Source organism: Martes martes, assembly GCF_963455335.1.
Source record: "Martes martes genome assembly, chromosome: 17".
Classification (NCBI taxonomy): Eukaryota; Metazoa; Chordata; class Mammalia; order Carnivora; family Mustelidae; genus Martes; species Martes martes.
This window is the reverse complement of record NC_137905.1, coordinates 53,066,995-53,088,138: the sequence shown is the minus strand read 5'-3', so window position 1 is coordinate 53,088,138 and position 21,144 is coordinate 53,066,995. Positions and strand designations below refer to the sequence as shown.

General features: G+C 54.2%; 2 protein-coding genes across 3 annotated transcripts; one reads left to right on the top strand and one right to left on the bottom strand.

The window, feature by feature from the left end:
- Positions 1-1,453: 1,453 nt before the first annotated feature.
- Positions 1,454-7,680, bottom strand: LOC308357816 (cytoplasmic tRNA 2-thiolation protein 1). Of its 2 annotated transcripts, none has more exons than XM_080827630.1 (3): positions 7,643-7,680; positions 5,737-6,286; positions 1,454-4,106 (listed from the first exon to the last, which is right to left on the bottom strand). In XM_080827630.1, the coding sequence occupies exons 2-3, from the start codon at positions 6,242-6,244 to the stop codon at positions 3,541-3,543; spliced, it is 1,074 nt and encodes a 357-aa protein (XP_080683756.1). In that variant the 5' UTR covers positions 6,245-6,286; positions 7,643-7,680; the 3' UTR covers positions 1,454-3,540. The 2 variants fall into 2 exon arrangements, with proteins under 2 accessions (XP_080683756.1, XP_080683755.1); XM_080827629.1 differs by having other exon boundaries at positions 7,548-7,665.
- Positions 7,500-20,733, top strand: LOC308358402 (uncharacterized protein; the record flags this gene model as incomplete). The annotated part of the gene is made up of 8 exons (XM_080828586.1): positions 7,500-7,595; positions 7,750-7,908; positions 7,982-8,039; positions 16,612-16,713; positions 17,894-18,102; positions 19,319-19,503; positions 20,016-20,394; positions 20,483-20,733. 8 exons carry the CDS (start codon positions 7,500-7,502, stop codon positions 20,714-20,716), a joined length of 1,422 nt encoding a protein of 473 aa, XP_080684712.1. The 3' UTR covers positions 20,717-20,733.
- Positions 20,734-21,144: the final 411 nt, after the last annotated feature.

The window sequence follows — 21,144 nt, the reverse complement described above, 5'->3', positions numbered from 1 at the left end:
CACCTGTTCTGCAGTGGAAAGAGCTCAGCTTTCTCCTCCCTGGTCGTCACCGGGGAGAAGGGTTCTAGAGGGGGCAGGAGGGGAAAGAGAGAGCATCATCCCTCCGTAGCTCACCGGAAGTACAGGTGCATGTGGGGGGAGGGGGCATGCCAGAGTTTACAGAGAATGTGCAGCTGCCAACATGGGAGCCCAAAGCGGGAGCTTCCAGAAAGTTCTCTGAGTAGCCGTTGCCTCTGTGGGGACCTGGCCAGGTGGGTGGTAGTAGGCTTGAGGCTGGTGTTGGTCATCAGGGAAGACAACCTGCATGGGGAGTGAGACAGTGAACTGCCCCACACGCTACATACAGCTTTAATTTGTTTACATTAGGAGCGTAAGTCTCGTATTGGTGATTTGATCCTGTCTGGTGTTTTTAAAAATGCAATCCGATTCAACAATGAAATTTTCCATTTTGTTGTCTATTTTCTTGAGCATGGTGTTAACGGTTCCAGGCCACGCCTAAAACTCCTCCATCAAAATCCCCTGTGGTCATGTCTATGCTATTTTTCTCTCGGTATGCCATCATTTTGTCCTTTCCCCTGGCAGATTTTTTTTTATTTATTTATTTTAAAAAAATTTTATTTATTTATCTGACAGAGAGAGAGATCACAAGTAGGAAGAGAGACAGGCAGAGAGAGAGGAGGAAGCAGGCTCCCCGCTGAGCAGAGAGCCCGATGCGGGACTCGAGCCCAGGACCCTAGGACCATGACCTGAGCCGAAGGCAGAGGCTTTAAACCGCTGAGCCACCCAGGCGCCCCCCCCCACCCCACCCCTGGCAGATTTTTAAATTGAAGGTCAGGTATTTTGTATGAAAATTGTAGAGATTTCCTGAGGCTTGGGTGGGTATCTTTCCCCCCTGGATTCTAGAAGTCTCTAGAACAGCTCTGCAAAAGGGAAGGTTCTGTGGCACTGGGAAGAGTGTCTGCCTGGTTTTGTATGGCAGCCACTGGCCGTGTGTAGCTGTGGAGCACTTGACACGGGTTTAGTGTAACCAAAGAAGTGTGTTTTGAATTAAATAAAAAATTTTAAGAGATGTATTTTAGAGAGAGAGAGAGAGAGACCCTCTCCCAGTGCACATAAGTGGGGAGAGGATCAGAGGGAGAGAGAGAGAGAAGGGAAGCAGACTCCCTGCTGAGCACGGAGCCCTACACAAGGCTCCACCCCAGGACCCTGAGATCATGACCTGAGCTGAAACCAAGAGCCCCTAAATTCAGTTTTAATCAACATAAGGGTAAATAGGCTCAGCGGCTAGGGCTACCTTACTTCTGCTTTCTGGCAAGCAAAGTAGGGAGCTTCTTCACCTGGTCTGGGATTGAGTGTGTTTGAAGCTAGGTTCTGGTGTTTTTGTGGGTGGGTCTACTTCCAGGTGACCCTTACTTTTTTTTTTTTTAAAGATTTTATTTATTTATTTAACAGAGAGATCACAAGCAGAGAGGCAGGCAGAGAGAGAGGGAGAAGCAGACTCCCCGCCGAGCAGAGAGCCCAATGTGGGGCTTGATCCCAGGACCCTGAGATCATGATCTGAGCCAATGGCAGAGGCTTAACCCACTGAGCCACACAGGCACCCCAGGTGACCCTTACTTCTAATTTGTGACCTTACTTGAGTGCTAACAGGTGCTTACCAGGCCTCTATTTTGTACGAGACCCTGAGCATCCAACTTTATTAACCCAGTTCCATGAAACCCTCCAGGGGAACATAAGAACACAGTGTCTGGCTGACCTCAATGCTCTTCCCTTCACCCCTAATTCTGGCCCAAGTCCCCGACTCCAATACTGTCTCCTGTCCCATCACACTGTTGAAAGCTCCGCTCAGATACCCAGCCTCCTAGCCTATGCTTTCTGCCCGTTCCTCAGCAGAAATGAGCCCCTGCAGCAAAAATGAGCCTCTTCTGTGGGATCCTGGCCACCTTGGTACCTCTTTGATGTCTCCAAAGAAATTGCTTGGCTACAGATCCATTTTTACTTTTCAGTTGGTCTCAGCGGCAGCGTTGTTCAGACCCAAGATACTCCGACGTAGCCAGAAACCTTCCTTGCTTTATTTCGGTCTCTGTTGAAGTCACTTTTTCAAACCCTGACCTCCTGAGCTGAAATAGCGCCTGCCTCACACCCCTTCCCCTTATGCTGCTTTGTTATTCATAGCAGCCTTCATCAGGCTTCCTCATTTGTCTAGTGTCCCTCTCCCACAATACTGGAAGCTCCATGAGTGAGTCAGGTTTTATAAAAGTTTATTTATTTTTGGTGATCTCTACCCCCAGTGTGGAGCTTGAACTCATGACCCCAATATCAAGAATCGCACACTCCACCGACCAAGCCAGCCAGGAGCCCTGAGCGAGAGGGTTTTGTTTGTTGTTGTTTTTTCAACAACGTCTAGAAATGTCCCTGCACACATTAGGGATTCCATACATACTGAATAAATGATGCTGGTTATCTGGTGGGGTGGGAGATCTGCCCTCAAACCTCATTCCAGTTGGGGAGAACAAGAACCAGAGTACGGGTGGCCACACAAGAGGGCAGGCCCCGGGGGCTGGGCGGGTGAGAAGAGAGAGTCAGGAAGGCTTCTAGAAGTCCCCTGGAGGATTTGAGAAGGAAGATGGCAAAGGGAGGGCATTCCCGACAGGGGACCAAGCCAGCAGAACTTGGAGGGGAAACGAGAAGGCCAAGTCTCTCCCCAGGGGTCATGCAGGAAGCTCTTCCCCGCCTCACACCCTCCGGGAAGCACAGGGTAGCAAATCTGAAACCCAGAGCCCCCTGGTGGCCAAAATGTAATACGACCCACGAAGTTGGCCACTGTGTTGAGCACTTCTAATCCTCACAACAGCGCTTTGATGGGGGGTGGAGAGGTGTCATTCCATTTCAGAGGAGGAAATCGAAGACCAGAGAGGTCAGGTCACCGACCCAGGCCCACCCAGCTGCTCCTCACCCATCACACAGAGACACCAGGAGAGATTCAGGTGGGGGTGGGGAGCAAGTCCACTGTCTTGAGATCCAGGTGCAGATTTGGGTGGGAGCCCCCAGTTCCGTCCTTCTCCAGCTAGGCGACCTGACGCAGTTAGGGGGCCTCAGGCTAATGAGATGGTGTATGGTTTGGATGAAATGAGACCCTGTGGCGGGGTAGTATGCACAGCACTCAGAGATAAGCATCACGGTTACTGGAAATGACCAGAGCCCATCTGCCAAGTCAAGTGTCAAGTCAAGTCACCTGCCAAGTCAAGTCAAATCCCCCTACAGGCAAACATGACACACAGTAGGTGCTCAAGAAGGCTTGGGCTATCCTGCGCATGCCCAGAACTGGGCAGAGTACTAAGTAAGCAGCCCCCTAATTCCCACTGGTTGGGAATGGGAAGTTGTTCAGTTCTCTTCTCTTTTAGATTCCAAGAGTTCCCGTCCCAGCCCCTCCTCCCTCAGACCCAGGGGTCCCAGCCTCAGCTTCTGCGGGGTCACCCATGGCTGCTGGTCCCGTCCATCCCCCTCTCAACCTCACACCGAAGCCCGGGCAGAGGGGGTTTATTCGCAGCGCTCCTTGCAGGCTGCCCCGCACTCCCCCGCGGCGGGGCCCGGCGCAGACCCGGGGTCGCTGGGCGGCGGGGGCGGCGGCCCCTCCTCGTCGCGCCCCCGGCGGCCCTTGCCGATGGCCAGGCGGGGCCGGCCGCGCTGCAGGCCGTCCAGGAGGGCGCAGGCCTGGCAGAGCGCGCGGCTGGCCAGCGCCCCGCAGCGGGAGCAGGCGCCGGGGGGCGGGGGCCGCGCGGCCGGGGCCAGGGCCAGGCGCTCGGCCGAGTGCACCAGGTCCAGCGCCGCCGTCGGCCGCGCCGCCTCCAGGAGCTTGAGCAGGTCGCGCGCGTGGCCGCGGAAGGCCTCGGGCGCGTAGACGCACTCCTCGGAGAAGTAGTCGAGGCGGCGGAAGTGCGCGTACAGCACCACCTCCTTCTGCGAGGCCAGCTGCAGGGGGCGGCAGCGCGGCAGGGCGCCCCCCTCGCCCCGCGAGCCCAGGCCCCCGCCCCGGGCCAGCCGCCCCGCGTCGCCCCGCAGGAAGTTCATGAGCACGGTCTCGGCCATGTCGTCGGCGTTGTGGCCTGGGGGAGAGAGGGGGAGCAGGTGAGGCGGGGGCGCCGCCGAGGGGCAGCCGCGACCCAGCCGGACGGGGAGGGGCCTGGAGAGCGGCACGGAGTGTGCGACCGGGCCATGGAGACCCCATCCCGAGGACCCAGAGGGAGGACGGGGGGGGGGGGGATGTGGAAAGTGGCAGAGTGGGTGACAGGGCCATGGAGACCTCACACCCCAGTCACTATGCGGCAGCCAGGACCCAGAGAGATGCAGAGGCGGTGTGGGGAGCAGCAGGGAGGGGCCAGCCAGGGCCACGCAGGCCCCTGGGCACCACGGGCCAGCCAGGTGGAGGCTGGAGGTGGTCACCGTGAGAAACAAGAGGGGAACACACACGGGCTCCCAGGGAGCCACTCGGGGTGCCCTCATTTGCCACCCACTTATTACCAACCAGGCCCTGTGCTAGTTGCCTCTTCACGAAGGTAGTAAAAGTGCTTTGTGCTACAAATACCATTTCAGTCTCAGAAGTGTGCTTCCCACTGCACAGAAGTCAAAATGACATTAAACAGCAGAGATTCTCAAGTGAGCCTCGAGCCTCTGGGAATGCAGATCATCGCATTTAGAAAGACCAGGAAGGAGGTAAGGGAAGATTTACACAACAATCGCCATAAAAAACATAAGCTAAATCTCTACTAATTTGCATCTTGTTATCTTAAATGTGAGTCTGTATAATCCAGATAGTAAAACACTGGTCTTCTCAGGGCTTTTCCAATAGGCCACACTAACCCTCCTCAGGGCCTTTGCATAAGCTGTTTCCTCTGCTCAGAACCCAACCCTCTGTCTGCCCTCCACCGCTTACTTGAATGGCCTTCAGGTCTTGCCTCTTTCTGGAAATGCTTCCTAACCCCTACTTTTCTCCTTCCACTGGGTGTTCCTGCTATAAACTGGCAAAGTCTGTGCGATTTTCCTTAGTAGAGCTTCTCAGGTTTTAAATATGCGTGTGAGAGAAGAGCAGGCCCAGAGACTGTCTTGTGTGACATTTGCGTAAGGTCTACTGTTTTCCAGTCTCTGGTCTAAGTGCCTCACACATAAGTCATCTAATTCCCAACAACCCTGGGACCTGGATATTATTAATAACCCCATTTTACAGAAGAGGTAACTGAGGCTAGGTATCGCTCTGGGCCACCGAGCTTGTATCTGCTACACAATAAATGGTCAAGAATCACGTGTGGAAGTAATGATGGCGAGAGGGTAAGGGTTATCAGAGAGGAGAGGCCCACAGAGAAAAGCAGTTCAAGGACAGGGGCGTTTCAGAATACAGTTGGCTTCTGATGGTGGTACCACCTCACTGGCCTCCTTTTGTGAAGGGGGACACAAAGAGTGTCATTTTTTAAAAGGCAGGGAACCACAACCCCCAGGAGTACCCCTCCGCCCCTCTAGCTGCCAGTGTGACGGCGGCAGTGACTCAAAAGCTTGCCGTGCCCATCCCGGCCCGCACGCGCGCTATGCCCGTGCGCCTTCAGCGGGCACGCATATCCGCTTCTCCTCGTGGACATCCTCCACCCGGGGCACCCCCAGCGTCTCCTCCACCAGATCTTGGGCCCGTGCGCAGCCCCCTTTAGGTGCCGGCCCTCGCCCCTCGGCTGCGGTGCCTGCGCTCACCCGTGACGATGTGCGTGGCTCCCACGAGGCGCGCCCCTTCCTCCAGCGCACGGCGCCGCAGCACCCCGCAGAAGGTGCAGCAGGCGCGGCTGCGGCCGGTGCCGGCCGTGCTGCGGGCCACAGCGTCCATCGTCCAGCCCCCGAAGAGGTCTGCGTAGGCCACGACGGTGAGCGGGAGGTCCCAGCGCGCGGCCTGGCGCCGCACGGCCGCCAGCGCCGCGTCCCGGTAGCCGCCGATGCCCTCGTCCACGGCCACCAGGCGCAGCGAGATGCCCAGGCGCGGAGCCAGTTCGCGCAGCACGTGCGCCAGCACCGTGGAGTCCTTGCCGCCGGAGGCGCCCACCGCCACCACGGCGCCAGGCGGCAGCAGGCGGCCCGCCAGCACCGTGTGCAGCACCTCGGCCTCGAAGGCGGTGCAGAAGCAGGGCCCGCACAGCGCCTGGCCGGACCGTGGGCGGCGGAGGGCCGCGCGCGCCGCGTGGCAGGAGGAGCACTGCGGGGCGGGCATCGCGGGGCGAGTTCCGGGCGGGCGGGGAGGAGCTGGCTTCTCCTGGACAGGGAGAGAGGGGAGGCGAGTTATAGGCAGATGCCGGGGTCGTTGCCTCTAGGGAGGCGGCCCGGATAGCACTGAGTACACCCATTGCCTGGACTCTCCCAGCACTTGCGCAAGCTCGACACCTTCAAGTCTCAGCTTAGGCGTTCATTATTCATTCTCCATTCAACAGACACAATTCATTGCCTCCCATCTACTCAAAACGCATAAGGCACTGGGACAGCAGTGATCAAAACAGGGTCGGTTGCTGGCACCAAGTTCTCATGGAGGAGCCAAACCACTGACAAGTAAATAACCAAGATACCTTACAAATATAAGGAGCAATACGGAGGAATTATCCTCTGAGCTGAGGCCAGAAGGAGTCAGGTATTACATCGGGGAGGGAAGAACATTCCAGACAGATTTAACAGCAAATGCGAAGACCTGAAGGGCAGGTTCAGGTTCAGTTGTTCGGAAAGTGAGTTACGGCTGAGGAGAGAAGAGGAGCAGGGCTTGGAGGCTGGCAGGGCTTGGAGGCTGGATTTTATCCTGAACGAGATGGGAACCACTGGATGGTTATAAGCTGTGTAGTGACAGTATCTGATCCCTCTGGCTGCTGCGTGTGAATGGAGGGCAGAGAGTGGCGAGGGGAGACCAGTAAGGAGGCTCCTGCAATGATCCAGGTGAACAAGCATGCGGCTTAGGGCTGAGCAGAGGCAGTGGAGGAGGAGAGAAGGGTCAGATTCTGGATCTCTTCTGGAAACAGAGCAAGAGCAACTCACACAAGACTTGGTTGAGCGAGGCAGTAGGTGAGAGAAGCAGAGAGCACTGACAACTTCAGGGTTCTGGCTTCAGCACTGGAAGGATAATGGGACCATTTCGTGGAGAGAAGGCGGGGTAAATAGGAAAAATAGGCAAATACTGTGAGAGGCGTAGGTTTAGGCCGGAGAATCTGTCATTTTGTTTGGGTATGGTCAATTTTGAGGTCCTTTGCTCTGGAAGTCCTTCCTGAACCCTGGGCTGGGTCTGGCACCTCCTCTGGGCTCCGACGGCTGCCTGACACCCCCCACGCCAGCCCTGATCACTCTAGGGAGTAATCAGGATAAAGGAGGAACCGCCCTTAGGTTGGGGGGTGGAAACGAGAAGGAGTCAGAACACAGGCAGAGTCCAAAGCGGATCGGCAGGGACACCAGCTGCTTAGGGCACTCCAGGCCCGAGGGTCGCCAGAGACATGCGTTGGGGGATCACGGAGGAGAGCCCTATCTCCAGGGATGCCTACCGGAATGCGTGGGAGAGTAATATGGAGACTCTCAGCTCCTACACGGGAGTACCACAAAGGGCCAGGACCCGCGCGCCGAGGAAGGGAGCACTCACGTGAGTAGAACCCGCGCAGGAAAGTCCAGGCTCCGAGAAAATGCGGAAGCGGGTGAAGGGACTACGACTCCCAGAAGGCTTTGGGTTTACCCGCCTACGACTCCCAGGTGCCCGTGGGGCGGTTTGGCCCGAAGCGCCTAGTGCTCCGAGACCCAGTGGGCTCCCACGCCGAGAGCCTCGCCGTGACGTCACGCACTCCGCCCACGACTCCCAGAGTGCTCCAGTACCGGCCGGCGCGTCCGTCGTCTGCGCCTGCGCAAAAGCAGGTGGGGCGTGGGGTTTGTAGACATTATCTCGCGCTATGCGCTTTAGTGTAAAGACGCGATGGATGTCTTTTAGGTTTTCAGCCCTTATGAGAGTCTGATAGGATTTGAGGTGCGGGTGGAGAGTTGTCGGGGTGGGGAGAGAAAGGAATAGGGGTGAGCAAGGGAGAGAGACGGCACGTGCGCCGCGCAGGTGCCCGGATTGGCCGCGTCGCCCGGGACACAGCGTGGGCTTCTGCGCGCGCCCCCGTGGGAGTGAGAGTGGGTGCGCGCCCGCGGCGGGAGCCACGGCCGTGCAGCCGGGGGGTTGTGCGTGCGCGGAGCCGACAGGAGCGGTGTGCGCTTCTCCAGGCGCGTGCCCGGTCCGGGCGTGACCCCGGTGAGCAGTTACGCACCGGTGTGACTCAGTGACAAGCGCGCGCACCTCCAGCCTTGCAGGGTTGAAGGCAGAGCTCGGGATGGAGGGCAGGTGAGACCCGTGAGACGGGAGGTTCCCAGGGTTAGGGTGCATTCTCTCAAGAGTCAGCCAGAGCCCTGCTCCCCTCAGTCGCTTTCCAGCCCCCGAAGTGCCTTCTCTCCCACGTGTTACATTCCAACATTCTCGTCTCTTCCCCCGTGAGCCCTTAATAGGGAGGATTGAGAGTAAAGGCTGATGCGGGACCTTTGAGCTTCTGAAGCTGTCAAGAGGGTTGAATCCCGGGTCTCCGGGCTCATACATTAGTGATTTCCTGAGGCTTCCAGTGTGCCAGGTTCTGCCCTGGGGGACATAGGAGTGTCAGGCGGGGTTGGGGAGATAAGAATGATGAAGCTTGATGTGGAGGGACCAGATGTCAGGAGCTGCAGGGACCCAGACGCTACAAGTGCTCCAAGCCAGGACATGGGGGAAAGGTCAGTCTTACTGAGCGGTTGGCATGGACTGTGCATTTCCAGGCAGCATCTCAAATTCCTCCTCTGTAATGTGGGGGTAATAGCAGAATCTGCCTCGTAGACGATTTGTGAAGATAAAAGAGGTGATACAGAAAGTGTTCACCGAGCAGTAAACTGTCATAGTTCTCACCCCATTTAGTTTTCATAACCAGGGATGGCTTTCCTTTGGCGACCAGGCCTAATTTTTCTTTTATTTATTCATTTTACAGATTTTATTTTTTTTAATTTGACAGAGACAGCAAGAGAGGGAATCCAAGCAGGGGGAGTAGGAGAGGGAGAATCAGGCTTCCCACTGAGCAAGGAGCCCCGATGCGGGGCTCAATCCCAGGACCCTGGGATTATGACCTGAGCCAAAGGCAGATGCTTAACCAACTGAGTCACCCAGGTTCCGCCTAATTTCTGTTTTAAAACAAGGGGTGGGGTGAGAGTTTCAAAACCTCAGGCAACCTACTGATAGTCTGTAAGTCCGTTCCCAGTTTGGGCGTGGTTTTGTACCTCAGAGAACAGTTGGCACTCTCTGGAGACATTTTTGGTTGTCACAACAAGGAGGCAGGGGAAGGGTGTGACTGGTATTTGGTAGATAGAGGTCAAGGATGCTTCCAAACGTAGTGTATACGGGCTGGTGTCTCACTGTAAAGAATTATCTGGTTCAAAACAATAGTGCCAAAGGTGAGAAACCTTGATCTAAGTGGTATTCTGCTGTGATGCATGTTGGTTTTCTCACCCAAAAACTAGTATTTGGTTCACAGGTTCAGGTGTTTCTGTGTGGGTTTTAGTCTCCTACTTTGCAAGTTTCTTTCACTAAGTACTTGAGCAGGTCGGAACACCACCCACAGACTTTCAGCTGAGAAGTTGGTAAAAAGTTTACCTCAAACTGGACGTCAGGGACGGAAAGAGGATGTGAAAGCCCACCCGCCAGTGGACGCCCGACGCCGCTTGCTTAGTTGCGTGACCTTGAGTAAGTGATGAAAACTTTCTGTGCTTGAGTGTCCTCATCTGTCCAGTGGAGATGATGATAGCATAGTTGGGTTAGAGAAGTCAGTGAGTTAACCTGTGTAAAGTGTTAAGATCGGGGCTCCGTGCTTAGTAAGTGCTTGGGGCTGGGGTGCTCTGGTTCCTCAGGTCACTTCCCTGCGGTGACAGGAATTGGTGGTGGTGAGAACCGGACCAGTCCCTCTAGCCCTCAGGGGCCGCATCCACCAGCAAGCTGGCATGGTTTGGGCAGAAGTTCCTCATGGGTGCTTTGCAAACACTTCATGTTATGTTTGTTGCAACGCATTAATAGTCCAGTGGAAAAGACTGTAAGCTGGTGTCAGAGGCTTCTGGAGAGGGCAGAGGACTGTGGCTGCTCAGCACTTGCAGGGGAAGGTTGAGTCCCTCAGCCTGGTGTTTGCAACCAGGCCCCTGGTGACTTTTCAGCTCCCTGAGGCTCTGGCAGGTCCCGCCCAATGCCAGTGTGTTTACACATGCTGTCCTCTCTTCCTGAAGACCCTCCCTCCCTCACCCCTCCTCAGCACACTGATTCCTTTCTCATCCAGGTAGCCATGTGGACGTACTTCCTCTAGAAGCCTACAGGACCCGTCCTCCTTTGCACTGCATTAACAAGCAAGCCACCTCTGGCCTCCCGCAGCCCCTGGTCCCTCACTTTGTCAGAGGCCCTGTCACCTTGGGCTCTGTCACCTGAGCTGTCCCTAGCTCACCCCTCCTTTCTTGTCTCCTGCTGTTATCTGCCCCTCAGTGAGCACAGAGCCCAGGCAGGAAGCTTGCCATGCCTTAGTGGTTACTAGAAGCAGCTTGGTTCAGATCCTGGGATTGCCATCCTGGTTGTGTAACTGTGGACGACTGACATTTTCTCACCTGTAAGATCGAAATAATAGTTTAGCCCTCATAGGATGACAGCAGTGGTCCTCAGCCTGGGATGATTGTGACCCCCAGAGGACATTCGGCAGAGACATTTTTGATTGTCACAAGTGGGGTAGGGGGATACTGGCATCCAGCAGTGGTACAAACCTCTAACACACAGCACAGTCCCGATAGCAAAGAACTAACATGCCCAAAATCTCAGTACGTGCTGAGGCTGAGAGGAGAGGGTACCTGATGAGTGCTTATAGCAGCTCCTGGGCCGAGGTAAGAGCTCCGGAGATGTGAGGTGCCATGACCGCTGCTACTTATGCACAACGAGCTTTCTTGTGCCTCCATTCTCTCTGCCCAGAGTGTCTTTCCCTCCATTGGTGTGGGGGTTAAATGCCTGTTTATCCTTCGGGACCTGCCCCAGAATGCTACCTCTCGGGGGAAACCTTCCCTGAGCTCACCCTGTCCCCCAAGATTCCCCCAACCAGGTAATGAAAAGAACTTGGGAGTCACACACACAGGCCTGCACTCAAATTCATGCTCTCTTCTTCTTTTTTTCTTCTTTTTATTTATTTATTTTTAAAGATTTTATTTATTTATTTGACAGAGAGAGAGTGAGAGAGGGAACACAAGCAGGGGGAGTGGGAGAGAGAGAAGCAGGCTCCCTGCTGAGCAGGGAGCTGGATTTGGGGCTTGATCCCAGGACCCTGAGATCATGACCTGAGCCGAAGGCAGAGGCTTAACCCACTGAGCCCCACCCAGGCGCCCCGAGGAATGTTTTTAAATAAGATTTGCTGTGGGGGCACTAGCTGGCTCAGTCTCCAAAAGGCGTGGGACTTTTGATCTTGGGATTGTAGGTTTGAGCCCCACATCAAGTGCAGAGGTAACTTAAAAAAAATAAAAATCTCTTAATAAATAAGATTTGGTGTGGGGCAAAATAGGAACAAACAAGATTGTCTCAAATCACCAGGTAAGTTAAGAAAAAGCATTTGTTGTGCACATGAGACCCACATCTAATAAGTAAAGACTCAAAAGTGTGAACGTGAGAGGGGAGAAAGACACACCAGGAACACAGCACAAAGAAATCCGAGTTCAGCGACAACCACCAGATTTTCAAGTCAACAAGCACCGTGAGTAGTAAAGAACGTCATCGCGAATGAAGAAGGAATCACCAGGTTGGCAAAAACAACTGGATGTACCTCCCAACACGGACTCCAAAGAAATAAAGCCCAAGTGAGCAGGATGAGAAGAAACCGGCACATTCTAGAAGCACTGTGACATTTTACCATATCTCTCTCAGCAATTCATCAAGCAGACAAAAAACTAAAGCTGTGGAAAATCCGAACAAGAGCCCGGACAAGCTTGAACTAAGGGTCTGAAGTGGAACGTGGAGCTGATGGTGGGAGAGTACAGGTTTTTCCCAGGCACGTGGGCGAAACGTACAGGGGTCCTCAGCGCGGCTCTTCAGTGTGGCGCCCGCTGGCCGTGTGTGGCTAATGACCCGTGGCTGGTCTGAATAGAGCTGTACTGTAAATGCAAAATACCAGATTAGAGCACTTCACGTGAAGAAAGAATGTAAAATCTCTCTCCAGTAATTCTTTAGCTTGACTGCATGTTGAAATCCTAACATTTTTGCTATATTGGCTTAAGTGTAATGTTAAAATTAATTGTACCTGTTTATTTTTCACTTTTTAAAGGTGACTAATAGAAATGTAAATGTACAGGGGCGCCTGGGTGGCTCAGTCAGTTAGGCCTCTGCCTTCGGCTTGGGTCATGATCTCAGGGTCCCGGGTTCGAGTCCTGCGTCCAGTTCTCTGCTCAGCGGGGAGCCTCCTTCCCCCTCTCTCACTGCCTGCCTCTCTGCCTGCTTGTGATCTCTCTCTCTGTCAAATAAATAAGTAAAATCTTTTAAAAAGTGTAAAAGTACATCAGTGACTTGCATTAGTGACTTGTTTTGGACCATGAGAACGTCTCGGCAAATTGCAAGGTCATCCCACCCCATTCCCCAGGACAAAGGGACCTTCACCAAGAAGCTTAGTACATGTACTTCTGATCCAATGAGTGAATTTTCCCATTTGGTTTTATGATTTAGGAAATTATTAAAACAATTTTTCATATATCTTGGAACCAGCCAAGACAGGGGTCTGAGTGTGTGCATGTATGTGCATATTATAGTAATTCTAAAACATTTGTTTGGGAGGAAACCATTCTGAAGAATTTTGTATCCTCACCTCATCTTTTTTTTTTTAAAGATTTTATTTATTTGTTTGTTTGTTTATTTGACAGAGCACAGCAGGAGGAGAAAAGCAGGCAGAGGGAGAGGGAGAAGGAAAAAAGGCGCCCGCAGCAGGGAGCCCAGCGTGGGGTTTGCATGACCTGAGCCAAAGGCACAAGCTTAACCGACCGAGCCACCCAGGCATCAGAGGTGGAAAATGTTATACATTTTCCAAGGTGACTTGAGATGAGGATTGACTGTTAATGGAGTAAATATTTTATGACATGACTCAAATAGGCTTTAAGTATCTAAGAGAAAAACACATACCAATTCTAATGAGGACCATTAATTTTTATCTAGATATTTTATTCAGTATAACTTGAAAAAAATTTCCCCTGAAAACATTGCAGTTGAATTAAAAAAAAAAAATTAGCTCTACTAAACACTCATGCTTTGGTTGTTCTGAATATAAAAACATCCCAACGTGAACCAACCATCACCTTAAATGACTAGAATAGAAATACACTTCCGTGTGGGGAGTTGTGTGTAGACACCCCACTTGGAAGACCTCTGCTAGATAAAAGAGGTTCTATGTACCAGGAACCTGCCAGGAGGAAGGGACCAGTTCCCAGGGCGATCCAGGGAGTCCAGACTCCTTGGGGCAGACTCTGGGTCTCCCAAGTCACTGTAGGCCCTTACTGGTTATACGTGCACCACACGGGAGCCAGACAAAGCTTACTTCCGCCAAATGAAAATATAACTTATTAAACGAGACTTGGAAACATGTCACTTGGGAAATGTGGGTGTACTAATTTGAATCATGTCATATGCATGGGAGTTGCTGCTAGTGTAAGACGTCACGTGTTTTTTTTTTTTTTTCCCTTGAAATCTTATGTAACTTTGGGGAACAGTATGCAGTTGATTTCATCCTACCTGGTTCACCTTTCAACAGTAGTGAAATGGACTTTTCTATTTTTTGAGGAAGTAATAGGAACATTTATGCTCCCACACCAACAGTCACATGATTATGCTTCCAAAAGTCTTTTTTTTAGTCATTGAGTTCATAATTAAATTTTCTCCCCAGGAGCCCAAATGACAGACACTTTGTCTTAAGTCATAACCCTTGTGTTTCCAGGGCACCTGGGTGGCTCAGTCTTTAAGTGTCTGCCTTTGGCTCAGGTCATGATCCCAGTGTCCTGGGATCGAGGCCTGTGTCGGGCTCCTTGCTCAGCAGAAAGCCTGCTTCTCCCTCTCCCACTCCCTCCCTGGCTGTCTCTCTGTCAAATAAATAAATAAAATCTTAAAAAAACACACAAAATCTTGTATTTGCAATAGGGATCGATTATAAAATGAGGGATCAGAAGATAAAAGCTTGTTGCCGTCCACAAAAACGTTCCTGTCACGTTTCTTGTGGAGTCGGAGGGGTTCTTTTTACTCGGCTCTCCAAGAGACAGCCCACACTTTCAACAGCAGCCTTTCCTGTCCTGCAGGAGGAGGGGGATATCTGGAGAAGTGGGCCTCCATGTCCTAACACTGGGTGTTGTGTGTCCAACACACTCCCTTTGTTGGTGGCCCCACGGAAACCACCAGATGCAGCCAACTCCTGCGTGGAGAATTACACTCCTGAGCACACATACGCCAAGGAAGACTCCTTGCTCCTCCAAGCTCACCGACCCCCTGCCTAGGAAGGGGAAATAGAGTCGCCACTGAGGCTGTGCTGGCACCTCCGACTTAACAGAGCAGCTGGACACTGGCGGGTGCAGCAGGGCTCAGGAGCGGTCCACACCCGCAGCATTCACAGCTGAGAAATAGGGATTAGTATGAGCCCTGCTATTTTCAGTGAATACATTCGTAAACTCCTGCTGGGCCAACTCTACCAGCATGTTGCAAAGACTGGTTTTGGTCCCCGGGGCTCCTGAGACATACTTGATCATCAGTTGTCTTCTGTGTAAGAATGGGGTGCATTTCCACCATATCTGGGTGTTTTCTCGTTTTGATTAAAGGCGGGGCATCTGAATTTGGAGTGCCACTCAAAAGTCGGCTTGGTATTTTATGAACAACACTCTTTTGTATGCTGTCTTCCCAGCTGGAAAGCTAAGAGGAATTGTACCAGCAGGTAATTCCTTATTCCTGCCCCACAACATGGAATTTGCTACTGACACTCAATTCTTGTCTCCGTGCTTCAGAATTGAAGGATATTCTGTCCCCGATCACATTCTGTTTTGTCCCACATTTGAGGTTCAGTACTGAGCCTGCTTCTGTAATGAGATAATTTTTTGGTTCATCTAAAAATACTCTCGCCGAGTTAGTGACAAGGACACCAGCCTGCGTGTGACTCTTCAGTGCCCTTTGACTCCCCCTGCCCACCTCAGGGCCTTTGCACCTGCTGTTCTCTCTGCCCAGCCACCTAGCAGAGATCGCCTCCATCCATTTCCTTCTCCACCCCTTTCGATGTATAGGTTCTTATTGCTCACTGAGACCTTTTTCTTGCCAGTCTTCCCCACCAGAATGTGGGTTTCCTGGGAGTAGAGGCTTTTGCTGATTTTGCTTGTGGCAGCTTTGTTGGTTTGCACAGTAATCCTGGCACAGAAGTGACGCTTAGTGACTAGAGTTGAACAAACACTCAGCCTTTGTGCTGGGTAATGCTGGGGACCCAGGGATGAGCTGGGCCGAGGCCTGCCCCACTCCCCGTGTGGTGAGGGAAAGAGATCTGGACACAGATCATTCCCAGTCTGGGGGCCAGAGCAGTGACAGCTGAGATACGGGGGGCCGGGAGGGCTGAGGCAGATAGGGGAGGATGTGGAGAAGAGCAGAGGAGAACTTGCGGTGGCTGAGGACGAGCAGGAGTGTATCAGGTTGCAAATCATTCTAGCACTCACTCTTCATCATTCATTTCCTGGGCCCTCCTGTGCCAGGGGCCGAGATGAGTCAGTCCTGAACCCTGTTCTCCGCAAGCTCCTAGTCTTATGGGGGCAGTTGATAGGACAGTCACAATCCAGGATGACAGACTGTGGTGGAGGTAGACACAGAGGCTGTGTAAGCCTCTAGGGGCTACTTGGTGCCCGTTACAGGGAAGAAGAGCACCCAGAATGAACAGGAGTCACGTAGGTCCCTTTCATACGGGACGCTGGAGATACGATCAGTCCTGGCACAGTCTGGAATAATCTGGAGCCGGTCGCATTGCACACTGCGTGTCCTATTGCAGCAACCCAGTGAGCTCGATCCCATGTAGTGCCCATTACAGACAAGGACATTGAGATGCAGAGAGAGTCACCCAGGGGGAGCAACCAGCTAGGGTCCACTGTGGCCACGGGGTTTGGAGGCGACCGGCTGGAAGAGATGAGCCTGGAGATGTGCACAAGGCAAGGTCTTCGTGCGGGTGGTGCAGCTTGAGCAGCCTCGCCGTTCTCTCACGCTGGCCCCCCTTCCAGCGCGCAGTCAGGGAGGGTGGGTGCAGGCCCCTGCGACTGAGGTATATGGGGTAAAGGTGGGCTTTGCAAAATGGGAAGAATGACCTTCTGTTTCCTTTCCCAGAATGGAACAGCAGAGGGGGCTCCTGTTATTATTTCTGGGGGTACAGCTGCTGCTTATGGGGGTGTTCCTCTACCAGAACCACCACCGCCACAGCCTTGCCTCCTCCTTGCGTATCCTGAGACGGGACAGGCCAGCGGTGGGAGAAGAGTTGCCCTTTTTGGTCTCGGTCTCCTCTGCAGGGACCTCTTCCCGGGATGTATATGCCAACCTCAGCCAGATCAACCCTGTGGACCGTAGGAAGGAGGACCTGCCCAGCTGCCCCCTCATCTCCCCCTACATCAGTAAGCTTGTCAGGGCATCCTCCACCCTCAACCCTGCCTTGGGCTTTGGGGAGCTAGCAGGACTCCCAGGGGAGAGGGACAGATCCTGGAAGCAGACGGCACAGGCCTGGTGGCCGGGGGTGATGGAGAGATGTGCTGGTCATCTGTGGCTGCATCATAACAAATGGCCCCAGAAACGAGTGTCTCTAAAAGTCACCAACTCTCAACGTGTATCTGGGTCGGGAGTCCGGGGAAGGGTCCCGCTGGGCGGTCGTGGTCCAGGTGTTTCACGCAGCTGCAGTGCGCTACGGCTGGAGGTAAGACAGCAGCGGGAGTAGAAGCAACCCGTTCTCCCCACGCAATCTCTGAGTCTCCGCGCAGCGCCTCCCCCGGGCTCGCGTGGGCTTCCTCACAGCATGGCGGCCCGAGCGCTTATGCGGCAACCGTGAACTTCAGGAGCAAGTGTGCACATGAGTCAGGCAGAAGTCACGATCTCGTCTCAAAAGCCATGTAGTGTCATTTCTGACATACTCTACTCATTGAAACTGTCATAAAGCGCTCCCCCCCCAACCAATTTTAAGGGGTGGAGACAGACTCATCTCTCCCTGGGGGGAGCATCAAAGTCACACTATAAGAAGGGCTTGTTGGGCCAGAGCCACCGCTGGGGCCGGGCAGGTGGATGGTGGAGCCCTCAGTGAGGGGACCGGAAGGAGCAGTCCGAGGTGTAGGGAGAGCGGGTGTCCTGAGAACCACCCCAGGGAAGACACCCTTAAAACAACACGAAGTTACCTTCCCACAGTTCTGGAAGCCAGAAGTCCAAAATCAGGGTGTTGGGGCAGGGCTGGTTCCTTCCAGATGCTCCGAGAGAAGCCATCCTACGCCTCCCTCCCAGCTTACGGTGGCTGGTGGCGATCCTTGGCTCTCCTTGGCTTGTAAGCAGGTCACTTTAATTTCTGCCTCCACGGCCGCCTTCTCGCTGGGTCTTCAGATGGTCTTATAAGGACACCAGTCGTTGCATTGAGGGCCCACCCTTATCCAGAACTCCCACATTCTAACCATCTGCATCTGCATGCACCCTATTTCCAAGGTCCCATTCTGAAGTGCCGGTGGACATGGTTTGGCGACGGCGGGGGTGGTCATGATTGAACACGGCTGGGTCGTGGCGTTTCTGGGGCAGGTCCCTGACATCTGCCCCTTTCAGATGGCCCCTTGAGGGTGATGATCCCAGAGAACCTGACGATGGAGCAGGTGGTGGAGAAGAACCCGCTGGTGGAGCTGGGAGGCCAGTACCAGCCTCCTGACTGCTGGACACAACACCACACGGCGGGCGTGGTGCCCTACTATGGGCAAGACCAGCACCCCTTCCTACAGCGCCAGCAACTGCCCTACGCCGTCTACGTGGTGAACCAGGTACAGCCAGCATGGGGAGGGCTGGAGACAAGAAGACAGAGGGGTCTGAGCATGGCTGTGGAGAGTCAAGGTTGAAGTCGTCAACCTCTGAGCTGACAGCATTTGGGCCAGAGGATGTATGGGGGGCTGGATTTATGAGTCAAGAAGAACTTGAATTGGAGGGAAATTAGAGCTGCGGCTATAGGCTGGGTCTAGACTGCCCGAGAGTCTGGGATCGGCTCACGTGGCTGTTGGAAAGACAGTCCCGCTGAGTCTGGGCCTCCCTGTGACCAGGGCTGGCTAGGTTGGGCAATGAAGCTGAGCAGTAATTTAAAGCATGGGGTTGGGAGTCCTCTGGAGGCTTGTTTGAATCTTCCTACCCATTACTACCTGTGTGGTCAGAGCGAGGGACCAACCATCCATCCACCTCCTTGTCACTCAGTATAACTATGTGTAAACTTGGGTAACTGGGCCACTCTTTTCTCATCTATGACCCAGGGATGATAATAGTCCCTCCCTCGTTAAGTTGTGGGAAGCATTCACGGAGTTAATGACTCAAGGCCTGGGGCAGAGTAGGTTCTCAGTAAGTGACAGTGCTACTGATGATGGTGATGATGGTTTTGATGGTGCTGCTGCCGCCAGGGCTGAGGACGGTGACGGTGTGAGGATGATGGTGAGGATGATGGTGAGGACGATGTTGACAGCGGTGACGGGGGTGAGGTGATTGTGCTGATGGCATCAGAGAGGGTGAAGAGGATGGTGATGGTGCTCATGCTGGCGATGAACATGGCGATGGCAAGTGATGATGGTAACGATGAGAGTGACGATGAAGGAGAACATGACGATGGAGCGAGAGAGGGAGAGGCAAACCCTGTCACGGTTTCTGGGCATCAGACCCAGTCTTTGGGAAGAGCAGAAAGCCATAGGTGCTCTCTGCTCATCCTAATCCCTGCCTCCTTCAGACGGTCTCTTAAAGGGGAGGGTCCTTCAGAACCTTGGAAATGGCCATGGATGGACTGACGATACTGACTCTGCGTTAAGATGGGGGCGGGAATTCAGCAAGTTTTCCAGAGTCGGTAACCTTGAACTGTGCCCTTGTGGACGGGTCTGGGTTTTCCAGCTCCAGTGGGAGTAGGGTCCAGGCAGGAGAATGGCACAGGGAGAGGACAGGCCTGGCAACTGGGGGGAATGCTCTGCCTGCTGGTAAGGAAGCGTGGAGCGTCCCTGTCCATCCCAGGTGCACAACAGCGCCTTCAGCCGGGGCAAGCTGCGCCACGTGGGGTTCTGGGAGGCTGTGCAGGAGGAATGGGACTGTGTCTTCTTCCACGATGTTAACCTCCTCCCAGAGGATGACCACAACCTCTACATCTGCGACATCTTCCCTGCCCATGTGTCTGTGGCCATCGACAAGTTCAACTACAAGTAGGTGGAGGGAGGGAGTGTCCTGTGGGGCATGGTTGGCCAGGCCCTGTGCTTCCCTGGGACTGAGGCAGAGAGGGATGATGGGGCCCAAGGAAAAGCCTCGTAGACAGGGGAGAACCTTCCTTTGGGATGCAGTTGTTAACTGGGGGGCGAGGGGGGGGTTAGTGATAGAGTCTTGATGGAGGTCAGAGAACATGTATGAAAGGACAGGTTGTCTGGGGGGGGCAGGAGAGGGTTATCCCAGAAGTCTGGGGAGAAAGGGCCATCAAGGGGTCACAAAGTGGGCCTGTCAGATTTAGGGGAGGGAATATCCCAGGTCAAATGAGGGCCCATCTCAAGGGGCAGAGGAAGGACTACTCTAAGATTAGGGGAGGGGACACCTGATGGGTCAGGGGAGTGGTTAGTTATCACAGGGGTGCGTGGGGAAGGGCAAACCCAGAAATAATGCCTGGAGATCCTAGCCAGGGCCCCTGTGGCCTGAAACTTGTTTCCAACTCTCTCTGCCTCTCCAGGCTACCATACCGCGGCTACCTTGGGGGTGCGTTTGCCCTGCGCCCCATTCACTACCTGAGGATCAACGGCTTCCCCAATTCCTACCAGGGCTGGCATCGTGAGGACCATGACATTGCTGCCAGATGGGGGGCCCTGCTTGAGGAACCTAGCACGGGGCTGCAGGTCCCCCCGTGGTGTGGGGGACACGGGCTACCGTCGCCTGAAGGGCTGGGTGTGGCACGGGTTCCCTGTCAGAGGCAGGCCTCTGGCCTCCCTGCCCTCTCCCCCTGTAAGGCTGCAACTGAGCCGGATGCTTCTCTCCCGACCCCATCTGCTCTTTGGCCGCTACCACCTGCTGGAGGAGGGGTAGGACCCCAGCCACCAGCTGAGCCCCCAGAGGTAAGCTGGGGCTTGAAGCAGGATGTCCCATCTCAGGTGATCCATAGGTCCTGGGCTCACATGGCCGCTCCCCCCACGCCCCCGCCAGCCCCGACCTCCTGGCCTCGGTCCGCCACAAAGGGCAGCAGGACGGCATCGACTCGCTGGGCTACAGGCTGCTCTCCAAGGAGCTGCGGCCCCTCTACACCAACCTCACCGTGGACATCGAGTTCCCCACTCCCCAGCCCTAGGAGCCCCCGGAAGTTGCGGGGGAGCTGGAGGCTGGACCAGGATCCCCCAGACCTGGGCTGCAGGGCAGCCCTCCCAACCGGTTTCCTATTAAAGGAGTTTATTTTACTCACTTCTCCTCTCCGCCAACCTTCACCCCCGCCCTTTCATTTCCAGGCGTTGATTCAGAGCCCCAAACTCTCAGGTTCTCTCCATGTGGCTCCAAGTGCTGACCACACACCCACGTGGCTCATGGAAACTTGCGGCGCAGGCGCCGTTAGCATCGTCCTTTAAAAACCCAGGGCAGGGGCGCCTGGGTGGCTCAGTGGGTTAAAGCCTCTGCCTTCGGCTCAGGTCATGATCCCAGGGTCCTGGGGTCGAGCCCCACATCGGGCTCTCTGCTCAGCGGGGAGCCTGCTTCCCCCTCTCTCTCTGCCTACCTGTGATCTCTGTCAAATAAACACAACCCAGGGCAGAGGAGCTAAACGGTTGTGTGACCGACGTAGGATCAAATTTAGGTACCTGGCTCCTGGGCCCATGCCC

Excerpts from the sequence above, each read along its gene's own strand:
- LOC308357816 (XM_080827630.1), bottom strand. The coding sequence starts at position 6,244 with ATGCCCGCCCCGCAGTGCTCCTCCTGCCACGCGGCGCGCGCGGCCCTC. Across the intron at positions 4,107-5,736 it reads AGCCACGCACATCGTCACGG|GCCACAACGCCGACGACATG; the intron begins GTGAGCGCAGGC and ends TCTCTCCCCCAG.